The sequence below is a fragment of the Pelodiscus sinensis genome, chromosome 2 (assembly GCF_049634645.1).
Source record: "Pelodiscus sinensis isolate JC-2024 chromosome 2, ASM4963464v1, whole genome shotgun sequence".
Classification (NCBI taxonomy): domain Eukaryota; kingdom Metazoa; phylum Chordata; order Testudines; family Trionychidae; genus Pelodiscus; species Pelodiscus sinensis.
Genome location: NC_134712.1, coordinates 212,666,940 through 212,680,526, shown reverse-complemented (window position 1 = coordinate 212,680,526; position 13,587 = coordinate 212,666,940). Strand labels below are relative to the sequence as shown.

The 13,587-nt window shown below is 44.8% G+C and overlaps 1 protein-coding gene and 1 long non-coding RNA gene across 2 annotated transcripts in view; one reads left to right on the top strand and one right to left on the bottom strand.

The window, feature by feature from the left end:
- The window catches only part of CALCR (calcitonin receptor), a 261,291-nt gene extending 256,079 nt beyond the window's left edge, over positions 1-5,212 (bottom strand). Inside the window, exon 1 of the mRNA XM_075922361.1 lies at positions 4,856-5,212. Coding sequence (XP_075778476.1) covers positions 4,856-4,863 — 8 coding nt within the window. The 5' untranslated portion in view covers positions 4,864-5,212. The remainder of the gene's footprint in view (positions 1-4,855) is intronic.
- Positions 5,213-5,234: 22 nt separating this feature from the next.
- LOC106731402 (uncharacterized) lies at positions 5,235-12,142 on the top strand. The gene is made up of 4 exons (XR_001367684.3): positions 5,235-5,886; positions 5,980-6,024; positions 6,214-6,322; positions 6,952-12,142. It is a non-coding gene; the product is annotated as an uncharacterized LOC106731402 (long non-coding RNA).
- The last annotated feature ends 1,445 nt before the right edge of the window (positions 12,143-13,587 follow it).

Below are 13,587 nucleotides of genomic sequence, written 5' to 3'. Positions count from 1 at the left end.
TGTGGAAGCCTCTCCCCATGCAGGTTCTGTGAAGTCTGGGATGTGCAGCTATGGAGGAAGAATAGCTTCTCCCTACAGCAGGGCCCACCTCCCAGAACAGTAACAGCTTTAGTAAGTTAACGCTGACAACCAGCAGTAACTTACCAGTTGACCCTGTCGGCAATATGAATCCTCGTGAGTGGGTGTTCTGGGGGCAGTGGCTGCAGCAGAAGCCTATGACAGTTCAGCTGACGGTGCTTAACCTCTGCCCCTTTGTATCCAGTGATTTCTCCTGTCAACTACATGAAATGGCCCAGTTCTACCCTTTGACTGGATACACAAACTTTCAATTGTTCTTCCTGTTAAAGAGGACAGGATCTTTTGAAAAAGGCTTTAAGGCTCAGGATATCTAGGGTATTTTGGGTGAAAGCAGCCTCATCTCCCACTGACTTTAATGTGCAATATGCTCTGGCATACTACAGGTTGAACCTCTCTAGTCCAGGACCCTTGGGACCTGACCGATGCCAAACCAGAGAATTTGCTGAACCACAGGACTTCAGTATTTTCTTTTTGAAAGAACCACTTCTAAACCGTGGTTTCACTTTTGAAATAGCGTTTTTCGAAAAAACACCATGATTCAATGATGCAAATGAAGCATGGGAAATTCAAATCCCAGCTTCATTTGCAATTTTGATATGTCTAATTTACATCCCTCTTTTGAAAGAGGGATGTAGTTTAGACATACTCTTAGTGATAGTGTCCCAATGAATGCCCCTTTCCACAGAATCAGCAGCAATTTATCTTTTCTTCATTTGTTTCCAGAAGATCCACCATGATTGCCTTTACATGTTAGTAATTCACAACCATTTGCCTAAGGTTCTGTCAGCCACATGTGCAGGTTCTCATAATACTGGTTCCAGATGAATAGTTCACTGTCCAGTGGTCAAGTCAATCAGTACAATAGGTATATTCTAAGAACATCTCCAATAAGACCTCTGAGACACCTGTAGGAACTGTGTTGGTTAAAAGGAAGCCCAGTTACAATATGCCCAAATTCAGGCTTTTCACTATCTGCTAGTGAATTTGGCTCTTGCCCTATTGTCAAGCTTTCCAAATTGTAATTGCCGGGTGGATATCAAGTCAGTCATTTTTTATGATGTCGCTGCAGGTGCTGCTGACAATGAAGATTTATGTCTGTAATCTGAGATAATGACCATTGCCCCTCTGTGCCATTTGTATCCTGTGTTAGCTACACTGGATTCATATAACCATAGGTTCCTGTCCCCCACTCTGCAGACTAACCCAAATATCTCCACCCCAACTCTGCGGACTAACTTTCAGCATCTTTTTATTCAGGGACAGTCTGGAGACCCCTGCTCTAGTATTGAAGTGTGTAGTGGGTTCACATTCTATGCCTTAGTGTGAAAAACAATGCCAAAACAAAAAGTGGGTGTGATGACCAAAAACTGCAAAGAACAAACACTATGTAATTATAACATTGTTCTCTGGCAGGCTATTACTAGTAAACATTGAAGTTAACTGACTCTGATCCAGTTTTTTAGTTATAGTACATTAGTTATTTCTCTCAGGACATGTTCATTAAGTGATCATTTAAGGCTCAGGATATCTTGGGTATTTTGGGTGAAAGCAGCCTCAACTCCCACTGACTTTAATGTGCAATGTGCTCTGGCATACTACAGGTTGAACCTCTCTAGTCCAGGACCCTTGGGACCTGACCGATGCCAAACCAGAGAATATGCTGAACCACAGGACATCAGTATTGTCTAGCAGCATTACCAACACTTCCACTGCTGACTTGGCTCTTAGAAGACTTTTAGGGGTCAATTAGAGCTAAATAACCGCACGGAACACTGAGAGCCAGAATTGTAAACACACTATGGGACCGTGAGAAACTTGACCACGCCCATGACAAATGGACATCTCTCAACTAAAATCATGCTGGACCACAGATGTCGTCAAACCAGAGACTGATGGACTAGAGAGGACTACCTGGATTCTAGTTCTGGCTATGCTACTGACTTGCAATAGCTCATTAGGAAAGCTGTCTTTTTATACTATTAAAAGTAGACTATCCATGACACCATTGCTGCTAAATGAAGTCTCAATTTCTGTATTATTTTGTAACACAAATTGATCAGAGTGAAAATACTAGACTAAGTCTTTAAAAAAAATAAACTTATTTTGAGCTGGTAGAAAATTGAGAGGAAATTTCTATAATAAATTTTGCAGGCTACTTCTCTGAGAGTGTTTTCCAATCGATTTCTCAACCTTATTAGAACTGGCCTGCTCTAATAAGTACATGTCTTTAAAAATAGAACCCATTAAACTATATTTTCCACAAAGTTTAACCAGCTAATTGTTGTTGCCATCCAGAAAATAAAATAATTAATAATGGTTCAATCTTGTAAGGTAACGAGCCTCTCCTGAAGGTGCATAGGGCACCTTGTAGAACTGGACCCTAGTAAAACTCTACATTTTCAACCAATTCTATATTAATAAAACTAATATTAATAAATAAGAATGGAATGTTTAGTTCAGAAACATACATATTTCTATACATTTTTCAATATCTGTCTTTAAAATATGGGGCAAAACCATATTGCTATCTAACTTATTTATGATGCAAAAGTTTCAACACAGAATTCTGGCTAACATGACAAGACCTTTAAAGTCTGGGCACCTATTCTTTTAAAAAACATAATGTTGCATACTGAATATGGAATTTTTTTGTATTTATTAAGCATAAGCCAATATGCAATAGCAATTCTATGGAGAATGGTTATAAATTCTGCCACTAACTGAAGTTGGACTTTGCCATGTCAATTTCAACTCAAAAGCTAGTTGGCACTCAGCCATAAATCATGATATAAAAAAAAAAAATCAAGAATGAAATCCTGCCTCTGTTGGAGTTAATGGGAGTTTTACCATTGATTTCAATAGGGACAAGATTTAAATCCAAATATCTTAAATAGAGCTTTTTCTTACAAGTAGCTACTATTTAAAAATTAAATTGAGGAACTGAAGTGGCAGCTTTTGGTTTATCCAGAATACTTTGCTATGAGATAACATGACAGTAACTGTACACATCACAAAGATAACATACTGGAGGTCACCTGCTTCTAGAGGTTGTCAGATATCAGAAGAAATTAAAATGAAACATTAGCTCTCTTGCACTTAATTTACCTTCTTGGCAAATTATATCTAGAACTGTGAATAGTAAATTAAAGTGTTCCTTCTGCTAAACATTGTCTTCAATATGGGTTGTTGGTAAAAGAGAAATTTTAGTCTGTTCAGCACAGATGTTCTCTCCATAGTAGAGTTGTACAGGGTACTCTTAGGACTTGTCTTACTAACAGCAGAGCAAGAAGCGGATACAATCTTAAGGTTTTACTATCTTAAGGAAAAAATAATTTTGATAAAATGGATTGTCCAATCCACTCTTAATGCATCTCATTCAGCTCCTCTTACTATAGAATCACCAGAAAATGAATATTTTGAGACAATACCATATATTATATGCTAATAGCTGGGAGTTATGTTCAAAATACTGGATACAAGATTATAAAGATATATAAAATAATACATGTCAGTATGTATCTGTCTGTGCTCTTCCCCATCATTCTGCATTCATCCTTTGAATTAAAACTACAGATATGTAACTGAAATAAAGGAAAATACTGAGTGCTACAGTAGTCTCATTATTAAAAAAGCTTTAAAAAACCCCCACCCCTAATCTTGTCAGGAAGCCTGCTGAAACACCATCAGAAAGAAAGAAAGGAAATAATCCAAAAACTAAATCAAAACATATGCATATTGTATTCAGGCATGTAAAGTAATAAGCACACAAGAAATGAATTTATCATCAAAGGTGCCAATATCGAAACAATGTTTGGTAGGACTCAGAATCTCTCAGGTGTAGCTTTAAAGTCGTATAGAAAATACTGCTATCCATCCAGTAGATGGAAAACAACATAGAAAGAACCTCAGATATGAATTTGAGCCATTAAGTAATGACTCAGGTATCAGTTAAACGCCCCATGTTTCAGGGATGGAGAATTGCGACTGTCTAGAACTCATCTTGGATTTGAAATGATCAGCAAGACAGTGGCTAAGGATACATTAAAACTGTGCAATTCTAGATTCCTTTCCTCCCTGCCCCAAGCACTTCTGCACCCAGTAAATACAACCTCTGCTTTTCACTGATAATCACTTCATTCTCCTGGCACCGGATTTCAAATGGCTCCTTACTTGAACCAAACGGAGACTGTCAAACACGCTGCACTGTTCAGATTTCCAGTCCAACTCTGCCTGGCCTCTCCCTCGCATGACATTCGTGCCAACCACCGAGCATCGCGCAGGACCAGGGGCTTGTCAGCATGAGAACTCCTCAGGCGGGGATCCGCGCAGCACGCTGAGAAATGCGCCCCCGAAGTTACAAGGCGCGCGGAGGGGCGGGCTGTTGCAGTGGGTCGGCCCCCAGGCAGAGGGGAGTGGGCTGAGGGGGAAGAGTTTGCTCCCACAGCCCGGAGCCCCCCTTCTCTGGTGAGGAGCCGCTGCAAGCCGTGGGCTGAGCTGCAGCAGAGCGCGCCTGGGGCTAACCAGCCCTCGCTGCCATCCTGTCACCGGCTGTGGAGACACCGGGTCGCGCTCAGAGCCAAGCCGCCAGCCTGCCCTGCGCTCCGGGTCTCTCCGGGCTGGAGGAACCGGCCGCCTCGGGCTTTCTCCGCAGCGCTGGTTTCTGGGTTAGCGGCTGTAGGAGAAACACCCCGCGCCGCGAACAGGCGCGCTCCTCCCGACCCCCTGCGGGCAGCCGCTGCCCCCGCAGCCCCCGGAGGACAAAGTTGCCCGGACTTACTGTCGCATTCCCCTGCAGCTCCGTCCCGAGCCCGTCCGTCCTCAGAGGCGGGGGAGCGGGGGGTCAGTGCCCGGAGAGCCCCGGCCCCGGGAGCGCTTCAGCGCCGCATGGTCCCGCTGCCAGCCCGGCAGGAGGCGCAGCCCCGGCCCCAGGGCAGCAGGCAGGCGGCTCCGGCGGGGACTTGCAGCCTGCCTGGAGACACGCATGGGGCGCTGCGCCTGGGAACCGAGCGGTCGCCGGCGCTTCGGATCCAGCGCCTCTGCCCGCCACCGCCCCCTGCTGCTGCAGCGCCCTGCCCCCGGCTCCTGCCCGCCCGTCCGGGGCAGCGCGTGGGAGCGGGGCGGGTCGCTCCGCACCGGCAGCTGGTCCGGCTGGGAAAGAGGCAGGCGCGGGGACCGGCGCAGCCCGGCTTTAAAGGGGCCGCGCGCTGAGCGGCGGGGCAGCGCGGCGGGATGGAGCCGGGGCCGGGGCCGGAGCTGGAGCGGAGCCAGCCGGCGTCACGCGAGGGGAGGGGGCTCGGCGGCCGAGGGGCGGGCGCGGGGAACCGCAGCAGCCCAGGGACCGGCTGCGGTCTAAGCCCCGGCTCTGGGGGCGCAGCTGAGGCTTGGTCCAGCCGCTACGTAGGGTTTCCGCCAGCGGCCCCAGCAGCCTGGGTAGGAAGCTGGGATCTCCTTGGGGTGGCCCAGGAAAGGGGGTCCCAGCCGCTGCCCCCTTCCCGCAAACAGAAAGCCCGGAGGTGGGAGGGGGACAATTAAGGGAGGAGCCCCCCTCCCCCAGTGGAGGGTTCTGCGTGTGTGAGGGATCGCCGAAATTCCCACCACCCCAGCAGAGGGTCTCTTCTGTCACGCTCATCCCAGAGACTGGAATCCTGCCTGGGCTCAAGCCTCCCTGCTCGTGGCTGCGGACAAGTAGCGGGCCAGGGAGAAAGAAGGTCCCAGCCCACCTGAAGAAATCCTGGACAGTTGGAATTTAGCCCTGATGGAGATCAGATGAGGTGTCCTCCTTGGAGCTGATCTGCTAATAGTTGCAAAGTCAGTGATTCCCCCCCCCCCCCCTCACCACCATAAAATTATTCATTGAACATGTTTCCATTATTCACCCAGTCCTGCGTCATTATTTCATAGGCCAGAAGTGCCGAATCCTGAAGGCTCAGCTACATAAGCCAGTAGGTGAGTGGGAGTGAATGAAAAGAAGGTGCCATGGCCCCATTATGTGCAGTGCATGAATAGTTTAAACCATGATAGAGCCTCCTGCTATTAGTGGTACTAGGGAATTTTCCTACAAACCACTCCAGGACCAGTAAAATCAGTGTGTTGATTTGAAATAATATTAAAAAAATTAAATCTTATTTTCTCCAGCCTCCAAATACCAGAGAGAAAGTAATACGACCTACCAGCGGATGGAGAAAGGAAGCAAACAAACTTTGTTAAGCTGCTCCAAGGAGGAGGGGCAAGTTGGCTGAGAACGGTAAAACACCTCTCTCTTCCCTCTAACAGAGCAAAAAGACTTTAATAAGCTGTTTTTAAAATCTGCCTCTCGATAGCTTTTATATCGAGGGGTAGAAAACTTTCACTAATGAGCAGGAGGTACATGGGGAGCAGTGAGCTAGAATTAAGACGTCAGTCTCTTTAGGATGAAAGCTTTTCCTCTTTAAAGTAGATGGTTTCTAGCTCCATGGTTTTGAAGATTCAGCTCTCAAAGGTGAATCAGTACACCGCTGTCTTCATGAGACTGCAAAGAGAGGCTTTAGGGTTGCCCTCAGGGCTCATATCTTCACCAGACAGAAGTAGAGCTAAATTTGGGGAGACTTTCATTAGTTACACTGCTACCATTTAGAGCCGCTGGGCTTGGCACAGCAGGAATCCTGTCAATTTCACACTGCTGTTGCTCTTAGGAAAGCTATGACAAGGACGCAGTGGAAAGCACTGCAGGTATTTAAGGAACTCACAAAATACTGAGTACCACAGGCTGGACCCTGTATAGAATAGCAAAGCATCACTTCTCTGCACAGAAACTACAAGGCTAGATAGGCATAATATAGGGTTCTTCTCCCGTCCCCACTAGCGAAGAGGCTCTATTCCTTTTCTCCTTTCCAGCAGCTCGAGGGAGCTAGGTGGACTACAAGGGATGCAAAAGATACAGATACCCAGGCAGGGTCTGAGCACAGTGCGTTCATATCCGGGGATTAAAGGCTGAGTTTCTCCTGGACATGTGACCTTCCTGGTGAGTCCCTATCATTATATGTATTGTCTTCTGGCTATTAGTAGTCAGTCTTATGACCAGTAAACATCTGCTGCATCCTTCAGTGTCTCTTTTATAGTCTTCTTTTATCTTGTGCTGTTTTCTCCTAGAATATTGTACACCTGCTGAAATACATCTGTCATATCATTGTCTGGAAATATCTCCTTCAAGTTTTTCTTAGTAAACTTCTATCCCGGGGTACTTCTACACTGCATGCTTATTCAAAATAAGATATTCTGGAATAGTTATTCCAAAATAGCTTATTTCAAAATAGCATGTCTACACTGCAGGGAAGCCTCAAAATTAGTCTAAAGTAGGCTAATGTAGACCATGCTATCTCAATTTAGAACTCCAGGAGGCACTGGGGAGGAATAACTTAGAACTGCCTTGGTGAGGGGCTATTTCAAAATAGCAGCAGTGGAGCTTCTACACACGCCTTATTTCAAAATAGCTATTTCAGAATAGGCATTCTTCTTTGTAGAATGAGGTTTACAGATTTTGGAATAAGCCGTTTATCATTTCAAAATAACACAATGACTGTGTAGACACTCTCATTGTTATTTCAAAATAATGCTAGTTATCTTGAAATAACGGTGCAGTGTAGATGCACCCGCAGCGAGCCATTAACTCACACACAGCAGAATTCTGCAACTCTTATTCACATTTGGCTAGCACTTGAATTCTAAGGGAGGACATGTAAGTTCTGCTAAGTACTATTCAGCAAGGATGCTGAATTAGGTCCCATAACAGAGTTTCACAATTTATTAACTCATGATAACAAGTTTTATTCCCTTATATTAACAGCACTGGACTCCTGACAATGCACCATCTTGGGCAGAATAGATAATTGAGCTACAGTATATATCAGTGTTTCATAAAGGGATGGTCTAAAAAGTCAAATCTTAACTGACAGATTTTGGTGAGTTCCTCCTGCCATAAAGAAAACACAGCTAATGGAAAATGTAGGTATATATTGTCTTTCTGTAGCTTGGTCAGTAAAAAGTAAGGTTAGTTCTCAGGCTTACTATTTTTTAAACCATCCTAGGATACTTATTTTTATTATTTTACCTAACATGAATTACAACAGTTGGAATTTATACGAGGCCAAATTCAGCTGCCATTGAAAATAATGGGAAAATTGCAATTAACTTGAGTTGAATTAGGCCCATGGTGCCTCTCAGTGAAGATTTAAAAGTGCTATATCAAAGCAGGATTGATGCTTTTATAATATTACATTTATACTCCTAAAAGCGCTTGGACTGAAAACTGGTAATTAAGGAAACAGGACAAGCAACAGTAACGCAGGCTTCCTCATACTGCCTGTGTGAACATGTTTCAGCACTGACCTGGAGGGAGTCCTGTGTGTGAGATGGTACTTCAGCCACAGTCATACTGCCAGCATGGGAGCCATTAAGCCTACACATCATTACTTGGAGGATTTTTTTTAGTTTCATAGCAGACATGCATAGGGATATAAAGAGAGGGTAGTGACCAGATGGAGTAATTCAGAGAGGGCATTCCATGCATAAAGAAATAAAAGAAGGCATAAAGATGCTTGGATATGAAGGAAATGGTCCGTCTAGACTGGCATTTTCAGCAGAACAGAGAAAGGGGTGGAGGCAAGTGCAGAGAGGTAGGGCAGAGAAGGGCAAGAAGCTTAAACCTGATGCAATGAAAGAGGGAGAGCTAGCAGAAGGATTCAGAGAGCAGAGTGATGTGATCAGAGAGATGTAGTAAAAAGATCATTGGAGCACTGTTTTTTATGGACCAAATGGGCATGATATAGGTATTATAGAAGTGGAGAGGAAGAAGTTAGAATAAGGAACATGGTGAAGACCTGGGCAAGTACTTTGGCTTCCTGAACAGAAAGAAAAGGATTGTTCTTTGAAATGCAGTGCATGAAGAAATGGTATAGCCTGAGTAAAATCAGTTATTAACCTGATCTGGATTTGAAGCAGTAACCTAGTCATGAAAGTCTGCATTTCATGACTAATCCTGGAAGTCATCAAGTCTCCCAAGGAGCTTGTGTTTTAAGTTTTCCCATTTAAAATTTCATGGATTAATTTGATGCGATCCTGTCCTTTAGAAATGGAAAATGTTAGGCTTGTGTGGTCATCCAACGTCAGTCAACTATCTCATTAGAATGATGCACAGATTGCCTCATGCAGTGATAGATTTATTTTAATCAGTTTCTTAATGTAGTACTAACATGGGTAATTACATTCTCCTTACCTAAATTCCCTCTGCAGAGTTAATTGAATACAATATTCATTCTTCATTGCATATCTAGGAAGTTGCTAGTAAATCCCAACAGAGGGTTTTTTATTTTTTATTTTATTTTATTTTTTGTTCTTTTGAGGGGTTAAGGGGAGGACATGTAAGCAGAAAAAGAAAATGGCTCTCATAGATCTATACCTTGCTTAAGGACAAATATATTTGTAACATAAATAGGAAATTGGAAAAGGAAATGGTGAAAAACATGAAAATGAATTGCTTTATGTTTTCAAAGGATACACAGTAAATGAATGCATTCCCTAGGGTGAAGTTCCCTGTTATCACTATTCATGCTTTATTAATTTTCCCCTTTACATTAGAATAATTCATCATTTCATAAACAGATATAGAAGTATTTAATTGGAAAAGCACTAGGTACAGTAATTAAAAATATTGGTGACAAAAATATAATATGCTTTGCTTACTGAGGGAGGAAAGGGAAGACACACAATGAAAATCCAAGCAATAGGGAAAGTTTGCAAACAGATAATTTCGGATTCACTCAGGCTCAGTAGGTATTTCCCAGTTATGCTGCAGAAGGTTAATAATCCAGGCCCACTGTAAGTCTGTGTGTGGGTGTGCATGAATTCCAGACAAATCTAACCAGGCATCATGAAAGCAGAGGTTTTCAGCAGCACCAAATACAGGAGCAGCTGCTAGAAATTACTTAATCGATTTAGGTATATTTTATCAATAATTAAGTATAATATACTATACACACCAGCTTTGGAAACTGGAGCACGCTGAAATTTAGAAGGACTTCTGGTAGGTACATTCCATAAACTAAATATTCTTGCAAGGTCACATTAGCATAAACTTTGTGTTAATTTGGTTTATAATGTATTTCTAATGTGGGAAAGTTAGAGTTCCCTGGAGTCCAAAACCAATGCAATCGTCTATGCTGGCACCTAAAGACATCTGCAATATTTTGTAGGGGTGAAATTGACTCCTGTACAGGGACCTAGCATAAGGCTGGTGCACAATTTAAATCTCATTTATACCCCCAAAATATGGCTTAAGTGTGCTGTAATGGTGCATTGACTTTGTACTGGCTCTCAGAGGAAGGGCGAATTTCAGCTAAAATGTTGAATTTACATAATACTTAATGTAGTACTGTATAGGCTAGATTCACGAAGAGGATATAGCTACCTAACTATATCATGAGGTTCCTAAGTCTAACATTTAAGCACCAAAAGCATTCACAAAACCACTTCTTAGCTGCTACCTAACTCTGAAGGTGTTGACAGTCCGTAGGTGCCTACATTTCCACAGGTAAAATCTCTCTAGCCTAGGTGCCTAGGTTTCTGCTGCTGGGCATATGCAAAGCCAGCTAAGGGCTTATCTACATCATCCAGCAATGTGCAGTACTGGGGCATGATTTATAAAGTTCATTAATGTGCACTAACTGGCCCTTTGACTTTTAGTTCACATCAACAGAGTCTAGTGGACTCGTTAGTGCACAACACATTACTGCACTTAACAATCACACCTCCATAGTGCATACTGCTGCTCCATGAAGACAGTCTGTAAGTCTTGACACTTCCTTAACCCTATCAGGATTCAAAAACTAGGCATTTCCCTGCCATCCCCTAGCAGGGCCTGATCTAGTTGAGATGCTCTCAGAACACCTCAGCCACCCAGAAGATAGAAAGGAAGAGGAAATGGTGCCCCTCCTCTCACTCAATAGTGCAGTGATAACAACAATTTTCCAGGAGGTGGGAAATCTGGGTTAAAATTCCTCCTTTGTCTGACTCAAAGCAAGCACTTGAACTGCTTTGGCTATAGAAGAGTATTCATGCACTGTTTATGAAATACTGATGTAGGCATTGGGCCAATGAGAAGTAGGGCGCTCATGAGAGAGTTTGCCTGGGTTTGCCTGTGCTCTGAATCTGACAGAGGTGGGGCTTCAGCCCAGGTCTCCAGCCTACCAGATGAGAGCCCTCACCCGTTCCGACAGCTCAAATCCAACCCCACCACCACCTTGCCCAAATGGTCTGGCAATTCTTTCAGCCCCCTGGAGGTGAGGCTTAGGCCATACTCTTCGTCTTGGCATTTTCTACTGGCTAGCATAGGAGTCTCCATGCTCAGAGTTCTGGCTTCTGTGAATCCCATTTTTAGGCACTCAACTCTCCCCAGGCACTGTATAGGATGTTTGGGCACCTGACTCAAAGTTGGGAATTCCAGTAGTTGGTAGAGCCTAAAGTCCCTTTTGTGGACCTAGCTCCATGTATCCATGTTATCATTGAGAAATTATGTACTGGGTTTGTACATAAAAATGTTGTACATTACATATAATGGATTATCATAATATAATAATGCAAAAAAGCTAGAAAAAGTTTTAGCAGCCTTTATTCATTGGTGTTGATTTCTTATTGTTATCCCAAATACACTTTAGAAATCAATGTGCATGGTTTATAATTACTTTTCCTTTTCAGTGTAATTGCTTTATAACTGGATCATTGGTAGATACCTTGGATTGGATTATTCTCACATCATTTTTCTTTGGACTCTTGGCTGAGGTGGATCTTGGATGTTGTTACCAAATGGGTAACTGCTTCTTTGACTGCAAGTTCACATTGTTAATGGAAATGGATCTGAATCACAAAGGTTGTATCTGGATCTCAACTTCAGTTAAGTTCAGGAATGTTCTGATGTAGGCCAAAGATTGTGGGTTCTAGGCGGGTGCATCTAGACTGGCAAAAGTGCCTGCTTTTGCACAAAAGCTTGCTAGCTGTCTACACTGACCGCTTGATTTTGCATAAGAGCACTGACGTTATAGGCTGTGTCTACACTGCACCCCTTTTCCGGAAAAGGGATGCAGATGAGACAAGTTGGAATTGCAAATGAAGCGGGAGATTTAAATATTCCCCGCTTCATTTGTATAAACATGGCTGCCTCTTTTTTCCGGCTCGGGGCTTTGCCGGAGAAAAGCACCAGTCTAGACGGGATCTTTCGGAAAATAAACCCTTTTCCGAAAGATCCCTTATTCCTCTTAAAATCAGGAATAAGGGACCTTTCGGAAAAGGCTTTATTTTCCGAAAGATCCCGTCTAGACTGGCGCTTTTCTCCAGCAAAGCCCCGAGCCGGAAAAAAGCGGCAGCCATGTTTATACAAATGAAGCGGGGGATATTTAAATCCCCCGCTTCATTTGCAATTCCAACTTGTCTCATCTGCATCCCTTTTCCGGAAAAGGGGTGCAGTGTAGATGCAGCCATACTGTCCGAAATCAGTGCTTCTTGCGCAAATGCTTTGACGCTCCCGTTCGGGAAAAAGCCCTCTTGCGGAAATGTTTTTGGGCAAAAGGGCCAGTGTAGACAGGCAGCTAAGACGTTTTGCGCAAAAGCAGGCTAAATGGAAAAAAGCCCTAGTGGATGCTTGGAGGCTCCGTAGCCGCAATCAGCTCCCGGATTTCCTGGTAACCCGAGCCCCCTTAAAGCAGACGCAGGCTGCTGAGGTCACAAGGCAGGAGCCCTTCTCTGAGCTCTGGCCAGAGGTCTGCCACGTGGTCCCTGCCATCCAGCAGACACCCCCAAGCATGATGGCAGCTCCAGGTGGGGATCAGCCACCTGCACCCCCAGCACAGGAGGCCCCCAGGGCCAGAAAAAGAAGGGCCCCATCCTGGTCCTCGGGGGAGCTGGAAGCCCTACTGGACCTCTGGCAGGAGGAGGAGGAGGCCCTGCATGAGACCCGCTCCTGGCGCTGGAACTCAGAGATCTTTGCCCGCATGGCCCAGGCGCTCTCTCAGCAGGGCTATCCAGCCCGGACCCTGGAGCAAGTCTGGGCTAAAGTCAAAGAACTGTGCCTGGGCTACATCCGGGCCGGCGAGAGCCAGGGGGCAGGAGCCGACACCTGCCCCCATTACAAACGGCTCCATGCCATCCTGAGCCAGCCAGCACCGCAGGCACCAGATGTCCCCGTGGACAGCAGCATGCACCCCCCCTCCCCCGTCACCAGGACCACTGAGGCAGGGGAAGGAGACATCAGCAGTGCGTCGGATGACGAGGCCGGCACTGCCACCCTGCAGGCCCCCTCCGGCAGCCTCGATGTCTCCCGTGCATCCTTGGAGGCTGGGGAAGGATGCACCGGTGAGTGTTGTACTTTGCACTCACAAGGGCAGGGGGGGAGGGGGGGAGAAGGAGCCAGGTACCCGGAGTGGGGAGGGAGAGAGCACGTCACTCAGGCCATGTGAGCTGCACGCTGTGTAGCATTAGGCAGTA